We start from the raw sequence: 14565 nt of genomic DNA on the forward strand, positions 1-14565 counted from the left end.
TGCCGCGTATTAATTTTAATAAGTTCGCTATGAAAGATAGAGCGGCCAGCCGAAAATGTAAAAAATTGGATTTTCCATTTTAATTGCCATTAAATGGCAACATTAATGTTCCGTCAGTGCAATTATGCCGACGTAATTTTCTTGAATCTAATTTTTACCATCGCGCAGGTGCGAGACATTAAAGCCTCCTAAGGCTTTGCTGAAGTTAAAAAAAAAAAAAATGTGCGCGGCGTTTAAAATTATATCTCGGCTCTCGTTCTATCCGCACGAATTTTGACCACTTCGTTAAGCGTGTATACGAACTCGTTTGTAGGGGCTGTTGCGCTAACGCGTCCGTATTCTGCTGTGCGAGCCGCGCTATAAGTACATATTACAACGTAGATTACTGAATTATGGGAGGTGGGTGGGTAAAAAACTCGCGCGCTCTCGAGATTCGCCGCGCCTCGTTTAATCCGATTTAGAAACGCGTCCTGAATCACAGTTAATTCACGTGCTTTGGTACACGCTGTAGTTAATTGCGACTTTACGAGGCGCCGCATTCACAGGACGCGATCCGTCTATTATGGATGTATGCACGTCGAAGTCCCTTTTATCCGTTCCAGCGTCCAGAAGAAGGTAGGGTTACACGTGTGACGAGGCTGCGCACCAAGATAGGTGCATCGCACCCGCCGTGTAATGATAAAAAGCCGCACCTTGTAACGGAGCAAAAAGGGCGTCCCTTGCCGGCAAAACAAACACGACGTCGGCAATAAAACGCAAAGCAACCTTTACAGTATAAATAGGGCGAGAGAGCATCTAATGGCGTCTCCTCTCCACCGTTCAGCTAAGTGACAACTCGTAAATATCTCACAATTTTATTCGCATTTTATTCGGCATCTTATTATCTCAGAGTCGTTCTGAATTAATGAAAGAAATTTTTTACAGCGTTTTATCCAGTTTTGTCGCAAATAAATTCAATGGTGTCTGCGAGCGTTAAATTATCGAGGCTATTAACAGCGTTAACGTCAGAAAGTCCTACGCAGGTTTCATTATATGGCATTAATACGAAGTAAATAAGAAAAAGAATTACGGAAACACCGAGTAAATTTCTTTTTGGAATCTTTCGCGCGTGTCCACTACCTCGTTGCGAGCGAAAGAAACGCAGTAACAGATATTACTTAATAGTTAATAGCGAGGAATTAAGGGACCTAGTATTATTAACGAGCTCTGCTTTCGCCTCGCAATCAATATATCGGATTTCTTTCACCGCCAGTAATATCAACGACATCGGCGCCGCGAGAGTGTCATTATTCCCGTGGAGACGCCCCAGCCGGACACTGACGTCATCGAATAAATCCAAAATCAATTTCTCTCGGCGAGGGCACGGTGGGCCTATCGCAGAATGTCTCTCCAGTGGCCCAGACGACGAAAGTCTCGTCATTCTTATATATCATTACCGGCGTTGCCCGAGGGTTCCTTGTGAAGGGCCGATGTAATTTTTCATTCTTTATCCACGCTATACGATATCAGATGGAAAACAGCAAGCAAAAATGAGAAAGAACGATGAACAACGGAAACGGGAGATTATGGAAACAAGACTGATTGGATGAAAAAATTTATAAAACGTAGCTTCATTACCATCATAATGCACAAATAAAATTCAAGTACTTGTGGCTCTCCAAATAAAATCTTCTTCGAATCTTAAAACTCCGCCGAGAATATTACGACTGCTTAATCAATAGAGTTATACGCGAAGTAATTTTTGTAATCTGACGATACACACGCAGGTATATAACAGGTTTCAGCAAATTTATCTTTTTTTTTTTTGCGAAGATATAAAGTATTTATGACACGTGCAAATACAACATAAGTGCTATCTCAAAAGGTACTCTCCTCCTCTCTAGTTTCCATCACTCACCCCCTGCTACTTCTAACCGCTTCTTGATGCACCGACCGTCCCATTTCGTGTCATATCTCACCCAATCCATATCGGTCGTGCACGATTAAACCCCTATCGCATCTTCTTGTATGCTTTATAACAACATACTTGAAAAATGGTTAGCCTCTAAATGGGACTTATAAATAGAACGAATAAATATAAGTAAAGTTAATGCAAAACGATGTATAATAGCTTTCCGAGTAGTTTATTATCTCGCAACATATAAATCTAAAAATGTGTTTTAATCAAGTTTTAAAAACGTTGTTAAAATAGATTGCGTAAATTTGCGATTTTAGTTATATTTGTTACGTTTCAAAACGTGATTTATATATTATTTTGTTATAAACGATTAAAAATTATCCAACACGCGATAATTTGTATTTCATGTAAAATATTAATTATGCTCTAAGTGTAATTTTATAAATGCAAAATGTGGCTTTATTCACATCGGAATTGCATCTGCGCATATGTTGGAATTCCGTGATTTACGAGTTACGGATTCGCAATATGAGCCCCGCATTATACAGCAATCGACACTTGTAATGTCCATAATTTATGAGCAAACATTAATATAATTAAAAATATACTATATACACTGTTCATTACATACAAATAATCAGGATTACTGTCTCATTAAGCGCTCAAATTCGAAATACATATATCTTAACCCTGATCTATTTAATCGATAAATTTCTGATTGATTTCTTCGATTATCAGTTCTTGCATTTTTTTGATAAACATGAAACTCTAATTTCAAACCGACGTTGCGTAATAATGCCGCGAGATGTAAAGGGTCTCCATATTCTAAAAATATCATATACAATATTGGCGAGGTACTTACAGAAACGGAACAGAATACATCCCTTTGAATTCCGAACAGTCCTTAAGCCATTCTTTCTTCAATCTCCTCTTATCGGTTACCGATATATTTTCTCGTTTCTTGTTCCGTGTCGTGCAATTCGATACAATTCTATCCAATTAGTTAAATCATATTATCATGCACGATAACGATGTAACGAGAAATATTGTTGTAGCTTGTTATGGAGTATATCAACCATATCCACCTCGTCGGCGCCATGTGAAATGTTTCTCCGATGTTCAGCGTCCCACTTTCCACTTCCAACTCTGTTATTCGCGTCATTCTGTTTAATGATGTACTCGTAAATCGCGTATTAGTTGTCCGTAATTCGCGCTTATGCTTTTACACGCGATAATAATAATAGCGATAAAGAACGAATAGCAACATTAATTTTCAGGGCGTTGATGTTAATATTATAACGTGAGATATACAGTTATATTGGGAATTTTCCTTCTAGTACTTTATGTCTTCGCTGCTTCGTACAACATTCGGGAGCACTCGTGGAAACGGGAGCAATGATGAAAACAATTGACAATGCAGAAAGATTCTTTTATTTGTGTATTTTAACTTACAAAATCTGCCAAACTTACATCCTTCTAATATCCGCGATCGTTTGTTTCAGTCGAGGTCGAGTCGTCGGCACCGTAAGCGGCGTCCTGCATGTTCGTGCAGCGTTGAAATCAGGCTGCCGTTTGCATGCACCGCGTTACCTCATGTATCTCGGCCAATCCACGACAGGCCCGTCCTCCGTGCCAAAAGTTCCGGCGTGGTGGTCCGCGGCATCCCCGGGATGGTCGGACGGGGGTGCGTTATATTTCCCAAGAGCCAAGTCGATGAGGGAGAAACTGCACCCTGGAAACATGGCCGCGCAGTCCTTGCCCTCGTGGCCGGCTTTATGAGCCTGGGTGTACGTGTGATGCTCCTGCGGCTCAAAGGAGAACACTCTCTTCAGGGGTAATCTACAACGAGAGGAGCAAAGCGAGTTGCCTCTTAGATTGTAAGTCGTGCGTTCACTCTGCCTATATGGCAACGATCGAATTATATATCGAAGGGTCGTAGAAAACTGACGAGGAGAGAAGGCGGACCGGGGGGGGGGGGGGGCACGCTCTTGAGCTTTCCTGTATCATTCACCGAGTATCATATTATGTTTGAAATGTTCTTCTAGAGTAGCGCGATGATCTCTCAAGAGAGAATCCTCCAATATTCTTGAAAATCGTGCGTTGTTGCTGAAGATGATGAGTAGGCTGCTCGTAATAGTCGATTGTAGGATAATCGAGAAGGTGCCTCCCGGGATAGAAAGAATCTTTTAAATCCTATGAATCATGTTTCTAATCCGTCATCTCGTTTGCGTGGAATAAATTATTTTATTCTTTTATAAAGAAGAGAGATATATTAGTTATCTATAATTTAATTTAGAAGAAATCGAATATATATGGATATACAAATAAATTGATGCATAATATTCTGAGGCAAGTATATTTTACATTAATGCGGAAACGGTCACCTCATTTTTTTTGCATAAACGGTCACCTGAGTTGATTTTTACATCCCAATTAAAAGTTATTGTTATTAATTACATATTGCAGGTTTTTTATTGTTCTATAATTTAATGGTATTTGAGGATAGTAGATACGTTATATAGATTTACTCGATATTTTTTGAAAAAAGTAAGGAGAAATAAAAATATATCTTAAAGACAAAAGAAACACATTTAAATTACTGTAACGTGAGCTTTATTTTTTTCGACACTGAGGTGTAAAAATTACCCTAGGTGACCGTTCTCGATTAATAAAATCGAATAAAAATTATAGAAAATTTAATTAAAAGAATTGGATTCAGTCTTGTAACACATTATTAAGAAGAAAGTTAAAGTGTACGAAATCCGGTTTATCGTAAATACATTTTTCATCAAAAGCCTTTACCTTATAATATCATACAAGATTTTATGTAGGGTGTTTCAAACAGATAGGTCGAGTGTTCGATGGATCGAATTATATACAATCGAAAATGTCGAGACACTCTTCATAGCTTTTGTGCTTGTGCAAACGATTGAAACTGAAGAGTTTTTCAGGGACCAGAGGACAAATAGCTAACGAAACTACAAAACTATATTGACCAGTTAATGTCGAGTAGATATTGAATTTTTATTTTCAGACTAATAACGAAGATATCAAAGCGTGAAAAATTTCTACCATTTCAATTTTCATTTTTACCATTTCATTTCTACCATTTTTGGTAAAGAAAGATTTTACATTTATCAAAAAGTTATTATAATATAAACCACCCTGCGTTTAATTCACCTTAAGGAAAGCTATTTTTCCAGCGTTATTTATTTAGTGTTATTATAAATCTTGCATCTTCTTAGTATCAGTTAACTGCATCTTCCACCGCATTTGTTCCTTTCGCTCTTCTCTTCTTTCTCTCTTGGATCACATTATTTTAAAGTTACGTGGCACTTAATATTCATGAATTCTTAAAGTGAAATGTAGAGGAAAAAATTCGAAAAATAGAATACTAATCTACGACCCTTCGAAGCGTACATTTGCCAAACCCATTCATCTCGTTTAAGAAACTTACGAGAACGATATTCTCATCATTTCTTCTATTAAGGTGTTACCCTTTGGCATTAACCGTTGAGATGCTTCGCAAAGCGCGCGTAGAACACACGTCCTGCCGTCAAAGCCCATCCTAAAAGAATAAGAGAAACTTTTGTATAACATACAGTTATGTCTTAATAAACGCTTGCGAGATGTAGTTAAAGATTGATATGTATTCTATAGTTATTGTTAATAGACAAAAGATCTATATATGTATTTATCTATATGTCTATATTAATAATGTATGATATTTTGTAATTTTTAAAGATATAATAAAATGTGCATTACTGATACAAGATGATTGTTTTCTAAATATCCCTCCTATTTCCATACACGAAATAAACGGAAATTGTAAGAACTGCAATTCATAAAATTTCTAAAAATTTTATCAACATAAAGAATTTGTCACCTTCTAAACGTTTTGTCAATTTTTTAAAATTTATCAACATAAAGAATTTTGTCAATTTTTAAGATTTTTATCAACAGAATTTTTTAAAAGTTTTGGAAGAGGGTTTTTAAGTGTTCAGGAAATTGATTTAGGATTAAAAGAATTTTGGGAAAGAAAAGGAAGAAAGAAGAGGTAGAATAAATAATAATACTTCAATGACCTTTTTTAAGTTTAATTTTATTTTTTTATGCCATTTACATTAAGAATAACATTGTACAGCGGAATATTCAAATTTGAAGCAATTTTGCGCTGGCTGCTTCCATCTTCATATTGTCCAATTATGCGACCTCTTTGGAAGTCGGTCAATTCTGCGGCATTAGGAGGCATGGTGATGTCACGTTGAGCACGAATTGAGCACTGAACACAGACTTATAAAATATATATAAAGAGTACATTTGCTAATGTGAAACAAATGAGGAGTCCTCAGTAACAAGCTCTTAGCGAACTTATTACTCTTAAAAAGAAAGAATCTAAGGATTCCGTAGATTCTTTCGAGTCTCGTACATTTTTCCATCAAAGATCAAAAAGCATCTTTGAGGTTGCGCGCTGAAAAACGTTTTAAAAATCCACTTTGTCTTTCATTAAATTCAACCTCGACTTGTTCTGTTCGTCATATCTGCGGATTGTCGGATTGCAATAGTAATTTTTCTGTCTATCACTGCTCTACCGGGACAATCTTTGAAGAATCGTTCAATAATGTAATCGTTTTGGTCTAAAAATTAATAAGCTTCTCTTTTGACTAATTAAGACTAAATTTCCGTTATATTTAAATACGTTTTACTTTTACAAAATAATAGTCCTCTTGTGATATACAGATTTTACTTTTTCTTCAACAAACTAAATCATAACAATCTAAACTTTTTCACCTTACAGAGAATGGAAAGATGAATTTGTATTTGCGGACGGAAAAAACAAGTCATTTATTACACGCAATTGACGAATATATCTCACAATCTGCAGTCTGAGTAAATGTCTGCTATTTATTTTGTGGGAGGATCTTAACGGACTGAATCTTTCAAAGAGTCAAGACAGAATTAATACTGCCAGCCTAATGTACACTCCGATATGTTATTTTATCCGATTCATTCTTTTACGTTATGCAAATACCATTAACTTATTATCTCATTCGTATATACATGGCTATTAATCTACGAGTTCTTCAAATGTAACAGTCTAATTTTCTTTGACAGTATAATAAGACGTTTAAATATACGTTCATATATCTATTATTCTTACAAAACCTGTTATTGAAATAAAAAATATTTTTTATTATAAAATTCAATCCATTAAGATTTATTAATAATTTCTATATCGACATTCGACTTTTTGCCGTAGCAATCAATTAAAATTTCGTCGTTGAACATTCTTTTACAAGAAAAGTGAGATTGGCTCAACATTGGATTTTGCGCTACGAATCACATTTTTGCGGAAGATTTCGTCGCAGGCTATCGCCAATGTTATTACGAAGTATTTCCGAGTTAAATATCTTCAACGATCAAGTAAAAACGCTCGGCTGCTATTGCCGCGGCCTTATTCGACCAGGAACGAAACGCCGCCGACGAAAATAATCGGACCACCCTGGCAGAGGATATAAATCTGGTTATGGCCGCGGAAGAGAGAGAAACTATTTTCCCGTGGTCGTTGGCCCGAGAAACGGATAAATGGTCCGCCAGACCCGTTCAGAAACAACTCCCTCACCCCTCCCCCGCCAACGCTATCAGGCCGTCGTGCCGTTCCGCGGCCGTGGAAGCGCCACCCTCTGATTCATGCCACCCTTAAGCCGTACCAACGGCACTACCACCGCCGACCAATCCCTTATAAACCACCGGCGACGTTTCCCCCCTTTCTCCTACGCATACACGCTCATGTATGTGTAGCGAAAACCATCCTTGCATAACCCAAGCGGTCGCCATAAGACGCCGGGCGTAAACCACCACTTTAGCATCTTCTCGGCGAAGGGGTGAATGATTTCATACGGATATTAGCCGCGATACTCTGACGCTCGCCTCGTTATCCCGGGCGGGATGGAGTAAACGGCGCTGCTAAATGTCGTTCGATAAACGTCCTTAAAAGCGTCGTGCGGGATGCAATAAACGCACTCGCTGAATTATGCGCGACTCGACAAATGGCCTCTTTTTGTCGTCTCACAACAGTCAGTTACAGTCAACAAATGTATTTGCTTCGTAAGCGTTATAAATAACGTAAATTTATCTTTTCATTAATGTACCGCGATGTTCTTTAAATGTAAGATTGTTTTTGCCTATATACTTGTTAGAAAAGGCCGATGAATTGCGATAAGAAAAATGTCTTGAGTCATATTTTCGCTGAGAAAAAATTGACTCTGATAGATTACAACAAAACTTCATGTACGATTTTAAAAAAGTATTCGATTGGAAAAACTGAGGCATAACATGTAAATGTATATATATAAATATAAAATCTGAATTCCGCAGATAAATACAATAAATTAATTAATAAAAATACGAATTGGCATTTTTATTATCAAAATTTCGGTTACGAAAGGATATGATCAAATATCATCAGATTATCAAAGATCTTGGCAGACATTCTTGATTTTTTTCTGGCAATATATGCTCTGCATTTATTCGAAGTCATTCGGTGTTAATAGACTATAATAAAGTATACCAACAACAATGTTACATTCCGTCAATTAAGATTAAATATTATCACGTCACACGAACTCACGCGATTCATCATAAATAATAGCGTTAATAAAATTATAACTGATCTCTAAATTGTTTTCGATTTATAACTTTATATTTTTGATTTTACTCGTTGACATTCATTAATTGAATTCCTTTTTTATCGGAAATTACATACAAATTTTAAGTTACACAGTTCCTCCATTAAACGCGACACAAAATTTGCAAGATAGGATGATCAATATTTCCCAATAAAATACAATTTAAATCTGCGTCGAATAATTAAAATTAATTATTAAATTCTCTGCGCAATTAATTTGTATTTGTATTTGAATGTTACGTAACCAACTATTTGCATAGACTTTTTATTAAACGCTTAACGCGATGGAAAAGATTGCCAGGAGAAGAAAGGCCTTGAAATTATCCAATATCTCTCTCATTGGCATTGAAAACGATCAATATTAGCGTGCCGGTAAAACGCCGGTTCGAGTCTTCGTCGAGTAATTAAAATTAATTGGCAAAATCCTTCGCGTAATTGCTACCGCCATACGTCTGTCCGATAATACAATATGACTTGACAAATTGTAAGCGTGACGTGATAATAGCGCGTCTCTACCTTCGACCGACATGCGGTACGAAGAGCTCAGTCTCGCCATCATTATCGCGATGTATCGGCTTTTCCTCCGTTAATGCGGTCGATACGTCGGTACGCCGCGATAGATGACACGGAAGGAAAGCGAGGTGCTTCGACGGGTCTCCATAAAGAGACAAGACGGCCGCGTTCGATCGCTCTGGGAGCCGCTAAAACCGCCGCGCCGTTCCATTTTATTACCGAGCGTGTCTCTCGTCTGAGCGTGTCGTGAAAATTCGTCGCTCCCCTCAAGACATCGAAATCCAGGTTAATATATTCGCTCAATTTGAATAGATGACGGTGAGCAATGTTGATCCCGAGAAATTGTTGTCTTAACGTGGACTCGCGATGTTATTAATCGTTATCTGGTGCGGAACTAATCGGACCGCACAGTTCAGACAACATCGATCATTGTATCATCGTGTTATTGTCATAATTTGTTTAATGCCCAATCATTCGCGTTATTATACATTATCGATCTGCACTGAGTGCTCTACGAGTATTCAATCTTCAAACGCGAGTCTATTGAAAGCTTCATGAAATTCAAACTATAAAGTATAAAGAAAGAAAAATATAAAAAATAAAGAATTATTTCTTAAAACAAATTTTTATTTGTAAGAAATCAACAGAATCCTTCATTGCTGAAGAATAAATCTCTGTTCGATCAATATTCTTATGATGATATTTTCCTAAGTGTACGTCATAGTTTAGTCCTTTCACGAAGCAGACTCGGAAATTAGATTGCTTTAAATAATAAAAAAATACTCACATGACTTTAATAATTTGTCGAGTTGTTCATTTACTTATTACGAGTTTCGCAAAAATGATCGGGAATACATACGCGTTCATGATGACTTCCAGTTTGTTGTAAAGCTCCCTCCGATGTCTCCTTTGCAAGTAATAGTACTCCGACTTGTGGTACTTTTTTTTGCCAGGTATGAAGTGTTGCCTGACGTTGTCATTCCATCTTGAATTCAGGAAGCCGTACTTATTAGCGATCGCAGTGGAACCGTAACGATCGTTCTTATTGCTCGTTTTAAATTTATCGTTCCTCAGCTCTAAGAAGGGCTCCAGGGCGGGCTTGCTCTCGTTGGGCAGGTCGTAGGAGATACCCCAGTTAAGGCCCTCGGTGAAGATGTCGTCCGGAGTCAGAGTGTGCACGGTTAAGCAGAGAGCGACCTGAGAACAATCCACAAGTTTAACGTTAGATTTATAGTCTACCGTTTCCTCGTTTATGTATCTTCGCCATAATTGTTACGTAATTATTAATATAGAATCTACAGCTCTTTTGATGAATCTCTAACTTTTAGGAGTAAGATTAATAAAATGTGTACCTATATATTATAATTTTCTACAACCAAAACATTTTATAACAAAGAAGTTGAGTTATATACGAGATTAGCAGGAATTATTGCATTTGCAATTATAAATGAAAGTCTTATGCATAGAAAATTAGAAGACAATCATCTTTGGTTCTTGAAAAATTTACAAATTTTCGTCAGTTGTCAATTTACATCTAAAAAATATGATAGTATATGACATGTAGATAATAATAAAATGTAATAATTCCATGTAACCTCGAAATTACCTACTGGTAAGTGCATTCAATCGGTAAGTAATTAATTATCGAGTTAATTACCGCAAGCAGCAGCTTGCGAGCGATACCTCCCTTACAACTAAATGTTAAATTAATTAATGCACTTACATTTGCATTTAAATTAATATTTACCGCATTCTAAAAATCTGTTCTTTAAGCTAACATGAACATAATGATTTCTGGCGCTATGAATAATAATACCGTTTAAGTGGAAATTACAGAGATTATTTGCGATAATGGATCGGTATTGTGCGATACTTACGGAAAATGTGGAGCCCTCGGGAAAAACGACGTAACGTCGTTTCCTCGAAAGATTCGTTTGGTATTTATCGTCCGCTTCGTACTCGGACAATACCAGGCAGAGAACTAAAAATATCAGGTACTTGGCGCTGTAATCCATTGCTATTCTGTAAAAAGTATGTCATATTGATCAGCAACTGAGAAATAAACGATACATTTTTACGAAATATTTAAGAAGTTATTTTTTGCAACATATCCTATATATTCAGTATCCCATCCTACGTATCCCGTATATTCTACATCGTATATCTCCTACGTATATTCTAATTGTAAGATGTGTGTTAGTATTGTTAAATTGATTGTCAATTTAATAATTATGTGACTTTACTATTCTAGCTTTAAAATTTGAGATATAAATACATATAAATTGTATACAGGATTACATATTATCTAGACTACGTAATATGTCTTGTTTTTTTTTTTTGTTAAAAGAGGAAATTTTTCTGCGTTAACTGCTCTTACATAAATTGACGCGGTTGAAGCTTAGCCGTCATTTTTTAAAATGATATCTCGTTAATCCAGACTTGAGAATCCCACGGAAACCGAACCGCTAATTTCGTCGCGTCAAGGAGGCGCCCTGAAGCGAAAGGAAATTATTCCCATTGTCCCCCCGTAAGGCGCAAGACGGAAAAAGAAAGCGCGAGAGACGAAGACGGAGGAGGAGAGGGGTGGATATGCGCGGGGGAGGTGGGTGGCGCGGGGGAGGGAGGGGGGGGGCAAAACTTCTTCTAGCGCGAACTTGTAAAGGAATTACCCAACTTTCCGGAGAGCAAATCTCAGTATAATCCGTTGAGAAATTGTTCGACGACTTTCCTGAAATAAAAGCAGCCCATGAGCGACGCCGGTAATGCCGCCTTTTTGCCCGCGATCGCTAGGAGCGAACTGCCGTAAACCACCGGGGTTCGTGATTCGGGCTGGTGACTCCAGGCCGGGCGTTAGCGATCGGCGGCGGGAGGATTAGACCGGAAGTTGGAATTGTACGAGGAAATAATCTTGAGATAAATAATCCGGTCGGCTACGCTCCAATGGCTGGATTTATCGCGAGCTCGCAGGTATTTAAGAGCCGGCTCGGAACTTTAATTCGGTGTTTCGCGTCGCCTAAACCCGGAATTAAACATCAGATCCACTATGCCCGTTATGCGCAAAATCGTTTCTCCAGTTAACGTGTCCATATGACATTTATATCGAGATACAAGTAACAAAAAATTGCAAGAGAGCGTTCGTTTTAGAAAAATTATTATATTATATCATATTAATTCTCTTTGGAAACATTTTTTTTAATCCTACTGAATTTTATACCTTTTTATTTACATTTCTGATGACTTTTGATCAAGACTCTTCCACATCGCGATTATAAATTAAAATTAAAGTAACGCATTTCTTCGAAAATAAATGTTACGAATTGTAAGTAATAAATATGTTTTAAAAGCATCAGAGAACTTAAAAAATTTAAGCTATAAAGGGTTAAGGAGCTTACGGCCCCGAAAAAGCGCGCGTTTTATCGTGGATGCAAAATTAATTTTTCGTTCCGCGGTAGGGCACTAGCGATCGCCATTCTTCCTCAACGTTAACCCGGAAAACTTCCGAATTGCTGGCATTAGTTTCTTTCCTGGCAGAGGAGTACGTGTGCGCGGCGCGAGAGCGTTGCATGTACACCGTGGGGAACGAGAATTGTACATTCTCACGTGATTATACATCGATCACCGTCCTTGCGTTTTCCGGCCACGAATCCCGTGGATCCTTGCGAGCGAGATTGGCCCGCTCCCTTCCTCCGAGAGAATTTTGCTCGTCCGCATCGCGACAGGCAGGGCAGGATATTGTCGCATTCCTCTCCGTGACCTCTCTCATCTTGTCGAAGCCTCGGAGCTTTCGAGACTAGATCGAGGAATCATACGTGACGAAGATGAAGATAGGGACGCTTTTTATGGCTGCACGTTTCAGCGCGCAATCTTCCTTTCGCGATTTAGAAAACGGCGCGCCACGATATCTCGCCGCGATGATTCTCAGCTTCGTGGCTTTAAAGTTACGTATATACATCGCGTTAATTTATTATCCCGTTGTACCTTCGCAATGTACGTCGTTTGGTTTGTCAGCGAATATTACTTGCTCTCCGCGCTAGATATTCCCGCCAATATAGATCTTATTACCTCGGCGCAGATATATAATCACGCCAAAACGCTGCTCGCTCGCTCAAATTGCAGATCACCTTCAGCAGCCAATTAATTGCAACAGCGCGGGATTATTAATGTACCACGGTCGCCCGTGTAGCGTAGGATGCTGCAAAATTTGTTATGCCGGAGAATCGACGCGTGGAGAAACTGTTTATGTACAATACATCCGAGACGTAAGTTCGTTAATATCAGCTCATCGATAACTTGCTCGTAATATGACGTGTACGACGTTGAACGTTATTTCCTTGGACATATGATCGCGCGGAGTCTAACGCGAGATACGCCGTTAACGATTTTTTTAATAAATAAAAGCGGAATGATTGACATTTCGCGGGAATAAGATTGCCGGTCTGCCGTCCACATAATTTAGCGGGCGAGCTATCGAAGGATACCAAGGACGCGGTCTGTTTCTACGGATTGAGATCCCGTCGACTTTCCGCCAATACAATAATACATCGCGGATACCCTGCATCCGATGAAAACCAATAATCGATCGGTCCGTATCCGCCGCAGTATCGTCAGATCTCGTCAACCCCGTTCACCATACCCCGTGAAACAAGTCTGATTAGATGTAGCGGCCGTTCGATCGCATTCGAGCTTGGAATCCGATAAAATCTATTCTGATCAACGAGAAACGTCGTCCGCAAAGTGTGCTCCCCATCCTTGATCTCGTTTCAGAGGTTTACTACAGACAATACGCGAAATGAAACATATTAGGACAGCGTCGTACAAGTTAAATTCCGACCCGGTGCGCGCTTTCTTCTTAAATGATCACGTTGCATCGCCCAACCGAAAATGAGATTCAACGTTACGCCACGGGGTATGCGCGGCAATCAAATTCGAAACGCGCATTCGCAAAAACACGACGGTCTCGTATTTCAGAAAATCGTCACAGAAAATTGCAATTACCGTATGTTGTATAATGGATTAAGAGACTCGATGCAATATTTGCCGAAGAGAGATAATTGCGTTGCACCGGAATCTACATGTATAGAGCGATTAAATTGAAACATAATCCTCGCGCTTATAATTTGCAGCGTATATGGAGATCAAGCATTATTATCTTCTATAGATATTTAATGAGTGGATAATCACTTTGATTAAATCCCAGGCTTATTTCGTCCGGTACGCAATCAGGAAACATTCGAAGATACATGTATACACCGGATATATGTATGGCTGGATATCTCCCTGTGCTGTTATTAATTTAATCACACCGGCGTGTGTGTCGGACATCAAGAATGACGAGGTTCACGGAGTTCTGCGGCGGATATCGTTGACATAATCTTCCCCGCGGCAGGAAATTGCCCAAGAAAATCGTTCGATCGTGGTCGCGGGGGCGCGTCCGACGAGGGTTGACCGAGTATTTTCGTGTAACGGC

At 38.6% G+C, this 14565-nt stretch overlaps 1 protein-coding gene and 1 long non-coding RNA gene across 2 annotated transcripts; one reads left to right on the forward strand and one right to left on the reverse strand.

Annotated features, from left to right (window-relative positions):
* Positions 1-287: 287 nt before the first annotated feature.
* Positions 288-11259, reverse strand: LOC139769127 (uncharacterized). Its single transcript, XM_071699915.1, has 4 exons — positions 10976-11259; positions 9958-10295; positions 5355-5465; positions 288-3736 (listed from the first exon to the last, which is right to left on the reverse strand). The coding sequence occupies exons 1-4, from the start codon at positions 11111-11113 to the stop codon at positions 3484-3486; spliced, it is 840 nt and encodes a 279-aa protein (XP_071556016.1). The 5' UTR covers positions 11114-11259; the 3' UTR covers positions 288-3483.
* LOC139769128 (uncharacterized) lies at positions 3666-5670 on the forward strand. The gene is made up of 2 exons (XR_011717489.1): positions 3666-3774; positions 5388-5670. It is a non-coding gene; the product is annotated as an uncharacterized lncRNA (long non-coding RNA).
* Positions 11260-14565: the final 3306 nt, after the last annotated feature.

This window comes from Temnothorax nylanderi, unplaced genomic scaffold (genome assembly GCF_030848795.1).
Source record: "Temnothorax nylanderi isolate EJ_2023f unplaced genomic scaffold, tnyl_v1.0 TNYL_tig0020_pilon, whole genome shotgun sequence".
Taxonomy (NCBI): domain Eukaryota; kingdom Metazoa; phylum Arthropoda; class Insecta; order Hymenoptera; family Formicidae; genus Temnothorax; species Temnothorax nylanderi.